The following is a 13,115-nucleotide window of genomic DNA, read 5'->3' as shown; positions in this document are numbered from 1 at the left end:
CCATGCCATCTATGTAAACTGCTTCTAACTGCCCTAATATTGATAAAGTTCTTGGGAATTACGTGCATCATCTTCCCATATAGGAATGTAAACAATTTAACTTTATTGAGTCCTTATGATTATATTTTCATGTTTACTTTTTTTGCTTCCCTTAAGTCTTGTGTATGAATATCAAATTTCTATTCAGCTCTGGTCTTTTCATCACTAATGCTTGAAAGTGCTCTATTTCATTAAATATCTATTTCACCCCTTGAAGGATTATACTCAAGTTTTGCTGGGTAGATTATTCTTGATTGCTATCCTAGCTCCTTTGCCTTCCAGAATATTTGAATTGTTTCTTTCTGGCTGCTTGAAATATTTTCTCCTTGACCTGTAATATCTGAATTTGGCTCTAATATTCCTGGAAATTTTCATTTTAGGATCTCTTTCAGGAGGTGATCAGTGGACTTTTTCCATTTCTATTTTACCCTCTGGGATAGTTTTCCTTAATAATTTCTTAGAATATGATGTCTAGGCTCTTTTCTGATCATGGCTTTCAGGTAATATAACAATTCTGAAATTATTTCTCCTCAATCTATTTTCTAGGTCAGTTGTTTTTCTGATGAAATATTTCACATTATCATCTTTTTTTTTATTTTGACTTTGTTTTATTTTTTCTTGAAGTCTCATGGAGTCATTGGCTTCTAGTTGCCCAGTTCTAATTTAAAGAAATTATTTTCTTCAGTGAGCTTTTTTATCTCTTTTTCCATTTAGCCAATTCTGCTTGTTAAGGAGGTCTTTTTTTCAGTGATTTTTTTTCAGTGAATTATTCAGTGAATTTATCTTCAGTAAATCTTATACCATTAGGCCAATTCTGCTTTTTAAGGTGTTATTTTCTTCTGTATTTTTTGTGCTTCTTTTACCAAGATGTCAATTCTCTTTTCATAATTTTTTTTTGCATCACTCTCATTTCTTTTCCCAATTTTTTTCTCTACAATTCTCTCTTTCTATAACACTTCCAGGAATTCTTATTGGGTTTGTGTCAAATTAGCATTTTTCTTTGAGTGTTTGGTTATGTCTGTTTGTTCATTGTTATCTTCCAAGTTTGTGGTTTGATCTTCCCTGCCACTATAGTATATAGCTTTTTATGGCCAAGTTCTTTCTGTTGTTGTTGTTGTTGTTATTGTTTTCCAGCCTATTTCTTGACTCTGAACTGTAAGTTGAAGTTGGGCTCTGTTCACCTAGGTGTAAAAAAAACACTATCCTAAACACCAAGCTTCTATTTATTTATTTATTTGTGTATTCATTCATCCATCCATCCATCCATCCATCCATTCATTCATTCATTTATTCATTTATTCATTCATTTACTTATTTATTCATTTATTCATTTATTTATTTATTTGTTTATTTATTTTTGCTGTTCTTTTAGAGCTAGTTCTGGGGATCTGCAAGTTTTTTGGTGCTTCCAAGGCGATGTGATCTGGGGAGATGTGTGGTCATTGCTTTCCTGGTCTGTGCTCTAGTTTACCCAGGAAGGGCCCCTGCTACTCTGCAGTTGCAAGTGTTAGTGCTATTCTTGGCCTTGGAACTGTGCCCAGAGTCCCTGCTCCCTTTTGACTGACCACAAGTGCTCTGCTCCACCCTGGAATTGTGACTCAGAACTGCATATAGGCAATAGAGTTGCCAATCAATGCCAGCTGCAAAGGGTCCCCTATAATCTCTTTCTGACCAGTTGTCTGACCCCCATACTTCCTTGGATGTGAGCTCCTGAAGCTGCTGCTGCTGCTCCTACTATCACAGCCACCTTCAAGGCCCACCACTAGTTCTGCTGCCACCTACAATCCAGGCTAGCCCCCACCCCAGACCTTTCCTGCCAAACTTCTAAGATGTCTTAGGCTGAAAAAAATGCCTCACCTTGGCCTTTTCTTGTCTCTGATACTCCAAAATTCAAAGTCAGGTGTTATTTTAAAGTTGTTTTGGGGGGGGATGTTGGGAAAGTTTAACAGGGTTGCTGTCTCTAATCTGTCATCTTGGAACTATTCCCCCACCCCACCTTTCATTCACTTTTTTTGGGGAGAGGGGCTAAGCAATGGGGTTAAGTGATTTGCCCAGGGTCACACAGCTAGTGTCAAGTGTCTGAGGCCCTATTTGAACTCAGGTCCTCCTGACTCCAGGGCCAGTGCTCTGTCCACTGTGCCATCTAGCTGCCCCTCTCATTCACTTTTAAGTGGTATCACCCTAGGTTCCTTGAGTTCTTGTAATGATTTCTATTTCCCAGGGATAAGTCCCTTTGACATGAACACTGAGTCTGGCATCTCAGGATACAACGTTAGTGGCCTCAGAGCCCCTGAGCCTGGGCTATCTTGATGTGAGCACTGCAGCAGGGTAGAGCTGGTTGGCACCAAACTAGTCACTTCCTGCTGCCACTCCCTGGGGCTTTCAAGATTCCTGGAGGACTTTCTAACCACCCTGGAGCTTTCTCAGAAGAGTCTCCACTCTCGCTGCTTCTGAACACATAGCTTTCGCGTATCCTTTCTCTGATGCTCACTTTGTCGGAAACACCCTTGATCCTACTGTGTATGAGCTTTGAGCCAGACTGAATGTCCCCAATAGGTGCTTCAATCCTGCCTCATGTTCTATGTTTTCCTTTTCCCTCACCATCTTAGTCAGTCAACAAGCATTTATCAAGCACCTACTATGTGTCAGATACAAAAAGACAAAAAGTAGGTCCTGATCTCAAGGAACTCACAGTCTAAAGGGGGAGAGGACATGCAAACATCTATGCATAAAGAAGATAAAAGTAGGGGGAAAAAAAGAAAGAAAAAAAGAAGATAAAAATAGAGATTGAATTAGAGATAAACTGGGGCAAACACTATCATGAAGGAGGATAGGGCAAAGCTTCTTATAGAAGGTGGGATTGTAGTTGAGAACTTGAAGGAAACCAGGGAGGCCAAGAGATGACATGCCAGGAATATGGAATAGCCAGTACAATTCCCAGAGTTGCCAAATAGAGTGTCTTGTGTGAAGAAAAGCTCCTCTGGCTGGACTCCAATAATAATGTGAGGGAGAGAAGTACCAGTGGCCAGTGTCAATTCTGATGGGGTTGTATCTTCTCTTATAGTGATTTGCCAGTAACCTAGTTTCTTTTACACGTACTCTGATTTTGTTTGGGCTCTAGACTTTAGGGTCTCACAGCAGGGCTACTTTGGTGCATGAGTTAGTTTTATCCCAGGCTCCCTGATCCAATTGCCATTCAGTCCCTACCACTATGGTCATTTAAAACCCCACCTTTGCTCTGGTCTCTAAGCCCAATCTAATACTGGGAAATGAAAATATCAGAACCCTTTGAGCCATAGCTAGATGTCTCACCATGAAGTCAGCCTTGCTCCTGCTCTTGGCCCAATCTTATATCCCTAGATTCAGTAATACTGGTCTTGTCTCTCCTCCCTTATCTCAACTCCCCATCCCTGAGGCTCCTCTTGGTTCCCTTAGTTTAAATTCCAAATCTTCTCAGGATTAGGTCGCTCACTCTGAATTCCATCCCGGGCTCTGTAGCTGGGTCTCTACCATCATCTGCCTGACCACTCTGGAATCATCTGCTATCCTGCCTGGACCTCTATACAGTCCCCTCCTGACACTGGCTGCTAATTGAGACATCTGCCACTCACTTATTCACTAGACCTCCCTGAGGCTTACTGTCAGCCTGCCTAGACTTCTCTGTATTACTTGATGCTGGACCCATCACCAATTTCCTTGTCTGCCCCAATTATTTGATCTATTCTCTCTAAGATCCCTTCTAGTTCTAAAATATGTGATTCTATTGTATACAGTTACAGATATCCTGGGCCACAGGGTTCTTATGATGCCAAATGGAAGAACCATTGTGCTTACCTGTCTTACCTTTCCTTACCAGATTTATTTTTACTGGCTATGTCGAGACACACATGCCTTTGAATGGTTTGCAGACCTGCTGCAGTCACTAGAGACCCAAATGCAGACGAAGGACAACGCTGATTTTCTCAGCTACAACATCTACCTTACTGGCTGGGATGAATCTCAGGTAACAACAAAACCCAAGTGGGCCTCTTACTTCTCTACAAGAGTGCCTGAACTGCCCTTCTGTCCTGCAATGTCTATTTGGAAGTCATTTTGGAAGATGTGTCATCAAAAGTTCCTATCCTGGGGCAGCTAGGTGGTGCAGTAGATAGAGCACCGGCCCTGGAGTCAGGAGGACCTGAGTTCAAAGACAGCCTCAGACACTTGACACTTCCTTGCTATGTGACCCTGGGCAAGTCACTTAACCCCAGTTGCCTTGCAAAAAAGAAGAAGAAAGGAGTTCCTGTCCATCTAGTCTCTCTCACTGCTTACCCCTGATGGACCATAAGACACCATGAGCAGGCTGGAATTCTCCATGAAATCTATAGTCTCTGGGGCAGAACAACCCCTCGTTACTAATAACCTTAATAATGGTAACAATAATAATAGCTAGCGTTTATATAGCACTTTATTGTTTACAAAGCACTTCACATATTCTAGATGGACCAGAAGTCTTAGTGCAGTTTTAAGCTTTAATAATTATATTATTTGATGCTTACAACAACCCGGGGAGGTGTATTATTATCCCTCTTTTACAGGTGAGGAAACTGAGACACAGAGGTTACATGATTTTTTGAGAATCACATGGCTAAAGTGTCTGAGGCAGGATTCAAACTCACAACTTCCTGATTCCAGGTCCAGAGCTCTATCCACCGCACCACCTACCTGGTATTGACAACCTTCTCGGTCAGGCTTTACACCATTACATTTTATATTTTCACTCTGCATCAGGCTTTTTATTTTTCCTAATAAACTATAAGCTCTTTCCGGGCAGGGACTGCCCTGATACCAGATATCTGGTATCACTTCGTCAATGTTTGCTGGTATTAATTGGATAGGAGCTCTATAGTCTAGTGTTTTAACCAACTGAACCATTCACTCCTGGAGTCATTGAAGGATAGAAGATTAGCCCCAAAAGCGGGAGCTTAGAGATCCTTTCGTTCAAGGGTTCTTAACCACTTTTTGTACCATGGACCCCTTTGGCAGTCCAGTGAAGCCTATGGACCCCTTCTCGGAATAATAGTTGTTCCTTGCATTTGAAGGAAATTTGAATGTGAAGGAAATGATAAATTGAAGAAAATGAAAGTTCAGTTAGAGGGTACTGAAAATGAAGATGTAATTTATTTTCTTATCCAAATTCATGGACCCTTTGAGATCTATCCATGGACCCTTTGGGACTGTGGGATCCCCAGGTTAAGAAGCCATGATTTAGTTCAATTCTTTCATTTTACAAATAAGGAAACTGTGTCCAAGAAAGGTTAAATAAATAATTTATCAGTGTCACACAGGAGATTATTGAGAACTGGGCCTCAAACCCTGGGCCTCCTCTCTTCTACGCCAGTGTTCTTTACAGTTTGTTATACCACATATCCTCAGATTGGCTTATTCACCCTCCAGCATGCTAAGCAAATGTTTATTTCTTTGCCCTAAACTATTTCACTGTGGGCGGTTTAAACTGTCACCCTAAGGGTTGCTTCTGACCTCAAACCTTGAGCAACATCTGACCCTCCTGGATAGGAGCTCTGTGCAAGTCTATTTGGTCTCAGAGGGAGTGGTATTCAGACTACCACCCTCAAGCTCTATGTGGCTCTTTTACATGTAATCTATAGCTCTCTGGGACCACTAATTTATGAATTAGAATAGTCTATTTCTTGGGTTACTCCCCCCTCCCACTCTGGGAGTCTTGTGGCTTTTTTGGCTAATTGTGATCAGGAAAACCCAAGTTCCAATCTTGCCTCAGATGTTTACTAGCTGTGTGACCTGGGTTTGTTACTTAATTTCTCTCAGCCTCATTTTACTCCTCTGTAAATAGGAATAATAATAGGATCTACCTATGAGAGTTGTTATGAGGATCAAATGAGATAACACATGTAAAGAGCTTTGCAAAGTTATTGCAAAGATATTTCACATACACATACACAATACACACATAAATATTCACATACATATATGCACACGCATATATGCTGCCTATTATTATGTGACTCTAGATTCCTATAATTGTGAGTCTGCTACTAATCTTGGACAAGGCAGTTCAAAATTCCCACTTCTATAAGTAAAAAAAAAATTCATAGATAAAAATGAAGCCATAAAAAAAGATTTCTATAATGTGCAAGGGGTTGTTGTTCAGTTGTGTCTGACTCTTTCATAATCCCATTTGGGGTTTTCTTGGCCAAGATATTGGAGTAGCTTGCCATTTCCCTCTCCAGCTCATTTTTACAGATGAGGAGACTGAGGCAAACAGGGTTAAGTGACTTGCCCAGGATCACACAGCTAGTAACTATCTGAGTCTGAACTTGAACTCAGGTCTATCCTGACTCCAGACCCAACCCTGTATCCACTGTGCCATCTAGCTGCCCAAATATGGAAGGGTACTCTGCTTAAATAAAGCCAACTTTATGAAAATCTGAACTTTCCAAATAGACAAATGTGATTATTTGATTTGAAAATGATTTTTTTTGTTTTTTAAAAAAGAATTACCTCAAGTTTCCTTTTAAATAGAGTAATGCCCCAAGTTCTAAATCACCTAAAACATGATTTAATTTTTAAAAATAAATTCACTTACAACACTTTTAGGCACATATCTGCCATATTAATAGAGGTGCTCCCATAATTGGGGTCTGAGGAATAAAACAATAAGGGCAAAAAGAGAAACTGTCTTGTTTTTATTTTTAAGAATGAGTTATTCTCTAATTTTATGTAGTTCACAGAATTACAAAAAATTCTAGGTCTTTAATGGTTCTTATAAAGTAAGAGAAGGGAAGGGAAATAAAGACCTTAGAGTGAGAGAAATATAAACATGTCAGGATAAATTTTTGCAGACTCTTGTAGTATTTTCTTTTTTTTTCCCTGTAGGCCACTCACTTTACTGTGCACCATGATGAAGAGAAGGATGTGATAACAGGCTTGAAACAAAAGACCTTGTATGGAAGACCCAACTGGGAAAATGAGTTCAAAACCATTGCAAGTCAACACCCAAAGTAAGACAGCAACTCCACATTGGGAATCCCCAAGTCAACCTGAAACTGTATAATAGAGGGAAATTCTTCTGTTAGCCCTTTGGAACTCAGTATTACCTGTGTTATATAAACTTAGACACTGTCACTTTCATGGATCAGATAAGAGATAGTACTTAGGTAAGCTATTCTGTGGACTGGAAAACAAGGAAAGAACCAGATGCATTTGAGCAGGGCATAAGTGTAGGGAGGACATAAAACCCTTTTTACAAAGCCCAAAGATTCACTTTCTTTTAATTAAAGCTCCTTGGTAACAAATTGTTATTAAGGAAGATGTTAGAGTCAAGGGTTCAGTCTATATCTTCGTTCTTTATGACTATGAACGCCCTCCTTATTTGGACAGTCATTTACTAAATGTGTGTTTTTGGTGATGGTCGGTGGGAAACAGTGGGGATTAACCACCATCATTACCATAGGAGAAGTAACTGAAAGTACATGCCCTGCTTATGATAGAGCAGTAGGGCCCTCTTTTTATATTTTATTAGTGACTCAAGGCCTGGAAAACGTAAAGGGAAGCCCCATTTGCTAAAACACAGTTGATCCAAGAGATCCTGGAGTACCACTGATTGTTAGAGAGTGCCCACACTTCCAAAGGCTGGCTGTTCATTTATGCTGCAGCTCTTGAAGCTCCAGTTGCTAAATATGCAACTGCTCAAATGGGGATGGCTGGATGCTATAAAATGAGGCAGCCCTGCAGACTCACAAAGCAATAGCTATTTCCCTAATAGAGGACATTTCTACCTAGTTTCTAATTTTATATCATTCCATGGCAGTTATATACCTCTAAAGTTATGAATGTATAAATAGAGTTGAGCTAACAAAGGAAAAGTCCAGTTCATTCTCCCAAGTCGGTGGGAAAATGTGCCTTTGGCTGCTTGGGGATCTGGGGAAGGAGCCACTGTGTTTTGCCACTGGGGGAAAAAAACTGCTGAAGGACTTGGTATTATGGGAATTAACTCAGGAGCAATGTAACCCTTTTTGTACAAACCAATAATGTCTCCTTAATACTGGATGTTATTTTTTTTTCTTTCTCTCCCTAGTACCAGGATAGGTGTGTTCCTCTGTGGACCTGAAGCATTGGCTGACACTCTCAACCAGCAAAGTATTGCCAACTCTGATGCTGGCCCTAGAGGAGTGCATTTCATTTTCAACAAAGAAAACTTCTAACTCCTGCTCCATCAGGAAATGTGGGCATGAGCCTTATGTCCGGTCAGACAAATGCTGATCATTAATAGAAACAAACAAAAACTAGGGAAGCCTTTTACAGCTTTTATATTCTACCTATGTGGTAACCATTTCTGAAGTAGCATCCACCTTTAAACAACACAGAAGAAAACTAGTTGATTCATTTTCCTTTTGTTATTATGCATTATCTTGGTGGCTCCAACATATGCACAGGAAAACTGTCCAAGGATTTAGGAACCAGCTTGCCCAGATATTGACTCATCCCTTCGATGATTCAAGGAGGTTAGCAATGGAGCCTGCTCCAGACTGCTAATAGAGCATCCCAATTCCATAAACCTGAAACATTCGAGAAAAGGTTTAGTTCAGGCCTATCAGAATTAGGAAAAAATCATTTAAACAGAAAGCTCTTCAAAAATATTCCTATAATATTCTCTAAAAGGCAGCTAGCTGGCACTGTGGATAGAGCTCTGGGCCTTGAGTCAGGAAGACCTGAGTTCAAAACCAGCCTCAAGCATTTACCAGCAGTGTGACCCTAGGCGAGTCACTTTACCTCTTTCTGCCTCAGTTTCCTTAACTGTAAAACGAGAACAGTAATAGCACCTACCTTACAGGTTTGTAGTGAGGATCAAATGAGATATTATTTGAAAAGTGTTTAACACAGAACCTGGTAGGTGCTATGATAAAGGCATATTCCCCCCCCTTTCCCTGAATAGAGTACTGAGCTTAGAGTCATGAAGACCTGAGTTCAAATCTTGCCTCAGACAATGGCTATATGCACCTGAACAAGTCATATAACCTCTCTCAGTCCCAGTTTCCTAATCAACAAGGTGAGTATAATAATAAACCCACCTCCAGAAGGTTGTTGTGAGAATCAAATGAGAAAACATGTGAAGAGCTATGTAAATTCTACCTATTAGTATTATTATTTTTGTGTTCCTTGTACAGACCAGAGAAGGCTGATTCTCCTGCTTATAGGGACCTAGACTAAGTTAAGTAATTCCAGCTGTTCTTACGTGTTCAAATTTCAAGTGTGCAGTGACCATCAGGGGTAGTGGCCATTCGTTTTCTTGGATGGTGTGCACTAGGCAGTGTGGTGCAGTATTCTTGAGCAGACCTAGATTCATGCGTGATTTTGCCATGGTTTGGACTGAATTCTCCAGTCTGGTGCCTTACACATGCAACTGTGCAAAGGGTAAAACATCAGGACAATGAAGAATTAATTCAGTATGGTAAATTTCTTCATCAATGCTTATCTCAGCCCCTGTAAACCTTCTGTGACTTAGTTGATAATTTTAGGGTGGCACCTAAGGAATCTGGAAGTTGGCGACTTGCCCAGGAACACATACCTAGCAGGTATCCCATGGGGGATTTGAACTCACATCTTCTCAACTCCTAGCCCAGAGCTCTAGCTCTGCCTTCATCTCTAGACCCAGACAAGTATTCAGTAGATACTTGCTAATGATAAAATCAGGTGAAGGTGGACCACCTGTCCAAGCTTCCACAGTGTGACAGTGCAGACGGCAAGACTTCTCTCCTCTAGTCAAGGTTAACGAATTTGAAGGGAAGAATTTACAGTGGATGAGCTATGTAATAAGCCCGTACGATTTTAATGGCTCCCATGACCATGCTGTAAGCTTTTTTTCAAGTGTACATAATGTTTTAGTCATTTTTATCTGACTTTGTCACTGTCCTGAAATTTATAGTCTTCAAATTAATGAGGTAGCTAGATAACACTCAGGATAGAGCACTGAACCTGGAGTCTGGCCTCAAATCCTGCCTCATAGAGACAGCGTGACTCTGTACAAGTCACTTAACTGTTCTGCCTGCCTCAGTTTCCTCCTCTGTAAAAAGAGGATAATAATAACTCCTCCCAATGTTGTTGTGAGGATAAAATAAGTCACTATTTGTAAAGTGCTTTGCAAATCTTAAAATGCGGTATAAATGCTAGCTATCATTCAGTCAGTCAATGAACATTTATTAAGTGCCTATCATGTGCCAGGGACTATGCTAAATGCTTAGGATACAAAAAGGGCAAAAGACAGTTCCTACTCTCAAGGAAGTGACAGTCTATTCATAACAATTATTATTATTATTATTATTATTATAACGCCTCCCCCTAGTAGGTTTGAACAGGACATATTTTCCCCCGATATTTAAAGGAATGGTTACAAATTTAATCTCTGTCCCCCAGCCGTAGCTTGTTCCTAGAACTGTGCTCATTTCTGGGGAGGGAAAATGAACAGAGTTCCTTTGGCTGAGTTCACTCTTTGGACTACGAGGGTGTTTGGCACTCTAGAGGAGGAAGGAGAAGGGGGAAAGGAGAAGGAGGGAGTAAAGGTGGGAAAAACAGAGCAGGGAGGGGTAAATTCCAAAGGGAAGAGAGAAGGAAATTAGAAAGACAGTGTATTTCTAGGTTATGGAAAGAACGTTGGATTTCAAATCCCAGTTATGCTCCTCACTCACTATGTATGTCTCATTGGACAAGTCACTAAACCTCTTTGGCCTTCATTATTCCGTCCTGTGTAAAAGGACAGGGTTGGAATAGATCATCTCTAAGATCCCTTATGTCTCTAAACCCTGTGATCCTGTGACTTCTGGGAAGAATAGAAAAGTGTAAAAGAGAGAGAGGAAAGAGAAGTGGTCAGAGACCTGTTTTCAGAAGACTAACTAACTTTATGGTCAAGGTTTTCTACTGACTTTGGATAGCCAGGTATGCATTTCAGGTGCCCAGACCTTGAATAAACTTGAAGGTTTCACGTATGAACTGATTTTCTGTTCTTCTCATGTTTGAAGTTCAATTCTACAAAGAGATTTATGAAAGGTAGATTCAGATTAAGGTGTCATTGTCTCTTAATTTTCAATTAGGAAGAATTTCTTCTCCCCTCTCCACCAGACAAAACCCTTGTAACAAATATGCATAATCAAGCAGAAAAAAATTCCTAAGTTGGCCTTGTTCATAAATGTAGGTCTCTCTCTACCTATTTAGCCTGTCACCTCTCTGTCTTCATAATCAGACATCTGGAATCAGGATTGATCATTACATTGATTCGAATTCTTAAGTCTTTTCAAGTTGTTTGCTTTTATGTTGTTGCAATAATATAAATTATTCTGATTCTGCTCACTTCCCTCAGTATCAGTTCATATAAGTCTTCCCAGTTTTCTTCAAAATGGTTCCATTTCATCATTTCTTCTGGCACAATAGTATTCTACAGTATTTTATTGATTCGTATGCCATGCTTTGTTCAGTCATTCCATGACTGATGGGCATCCCCTTCATTTCCAGTATTTTGGCACTACCAAAAAAAGAATTGATTCAAATATTTTTTGCTAATCTCACTGAAGCTAGGATACTCATCTGATTTAAAATGGCTCATTACACTCTTTTATTTTTTTTTAAAAAAAGGGTATCTTAAGTACCTAATTGCATATTTTTCTTTAACTTGCTGCAAGCTATACTTAAAGCAACTAGATGGAACAGTGGATAGAATGCTGGGTCTGGAGTCAAGAAGACTCCTCTTTCTAAATTCAAATCTGGTCTCTGACACTTACTGTGACCCTGAGCAAGTCACTTCACTCTGCCTCAGTTTCCTCATCTGTAAAGTGAGCTGGAGAAGTAACTGGCAAACTACTCCAATATCTTTGCCAAATGGGGTCACAAAGAGTATGAAACAACTGAACAACAAAAGTTATGCAGAGAAAATTAACCCCTAACCTGTTTGGCAGGGATTCAATTGGACACATTTATCCTAACTTATAAGAACTGATTGGGTTATACCACATGTAAAACATCAAAGAGTTGTCCTAGTTTATTATTCTGCCATAGGGGTAGATTCCCATAGTAGATACTTGGATCCAGGCATTCCACTTTGCACATGATATCTAAGCTCTGGTAATGTATATGAGAGCATATTCCTTTTCAATCAAGTTAAAAAAAACCATGATGAATGCAATTTGCAAATCCTAGCTTCCTTTTTTTTCCTCTTTACCCTGGTGATATAACAGAAAACATCTTCATTTGTCTGTTGGAGAATTTTCCTTTGGAATGGCTAAGGGAAGTTCTAATGGTGATTAGCTACTTCTTATTGCTAAAAATATGGGAAGTAATCAGAAAATCTAGCATGTGATATAGGCTTTAAGATAAATAGTGGCTGTTAAATGCTTGTCATTGCAAACATTTAAGCATTTCTCTTCCCCTTTTACCCCTCATTTCCCTGCTAGTCACTAGCTTTTGATTTTGAGCATTTAATTAACAACGTTAACAGGCAGAAAATACATTCATGAAGGATCTAAGCTGTTGTCCTTTAAAACCATGAAAGTCTTAGTGTTCTGTGCTGTTTTTTTTTCCAAAATGAATTAAATTTCATTCAGAGTTTGGGATTCTTTTCCCTGTCAGTTTTTGTGTTGTTTTGTGAATGCCTATAAAGATTCATTAAACTTTCTATGAGACATTAAAGTCAAAGAGCCATTTTTCTTTGTCACTGATATTGTTGTGAAGGGTTATGGTTGTCCCTGTCTCAGTAGGCTTGTGACTCTGTCAGAGTTGATGAACTTTACAGCACCAAGACAAAAGACTGTCTTTTGGATGACAAGAGGAGCCTGAGTGAAGAGCACTCCATGAGCTTTCCCTTCTGTACACAAGCACAAAGGGTGCCTTCCCATGCCGTTAGTACTGTTGATGACTCAGAAATGAGACATCGTCACTACAGCTCCCTTTCTAGAGTTCTGACACTTACAAAGCTTCCATTGGCTGGTTTAGACATCGATTCAGTTTGTTGTTGTTGCCATTGAGTCATATTTGACTCTTCATGGCTCCATTTGGGGTTTTCTTGTCAAAGA

The 13,115-nt window shown here is 39.8% G+C and overlaps 1 protein-coding gene across 1 annotated transcript in view; it reads left to right on the top strand.

Moving 5' to 3' along the window:
- The window catches only part of CYBB (cytochrome b-245 beta chain), a 47,881-nt gene extending 35,149 nt beyond the window's left edge, over positions 1-12,732 (top strand). Inside the window, exons 11-13 of the mRNA XM_078146585.1 lie at positions 3,896-4,042; positions 6,934-7,058; positions 8,135-12,732. Coding sequence (XP_078002711.1) covers positions 3,896-4,042; positions 6,934-7,058; positions 8,135-8,261 — 399 coding nt within the window. The 3' untranslated portion in view covers positions 8,262-12,732. The remainder of the gene's footprint in view (positions 1-3,895; positions 4,043-6,933; positions 7,059-8,134) is intronic.
- Positions 12,733-13,115: the final 383 nt, after the last annotated feature.

This window comes from Phascolarctos cinereus, unplaced genomic scaffold, assembly GCF_003287225.1.
Source record: "Phascolarctos cinereus isolate Bilbo 61053 unplaced genomic scaffold, phaCin_HiC Scaffold_726;HRSCAF=1367, whole genome shotgun sequence".
Classification (NCBI taxonomy): domain Eukaryota; kingdom Metazoa; phylum Chordata; class Mammalia; order Diprotodontia; family Phascolarctidae; genus Phascolarctos; species Phascolarctos cinereus.
The sequence above is the reverse complement of the archived record's forward strand: the minus strand, read 5'-3'. Positions and strand labels throughout refer to the sequence as shown.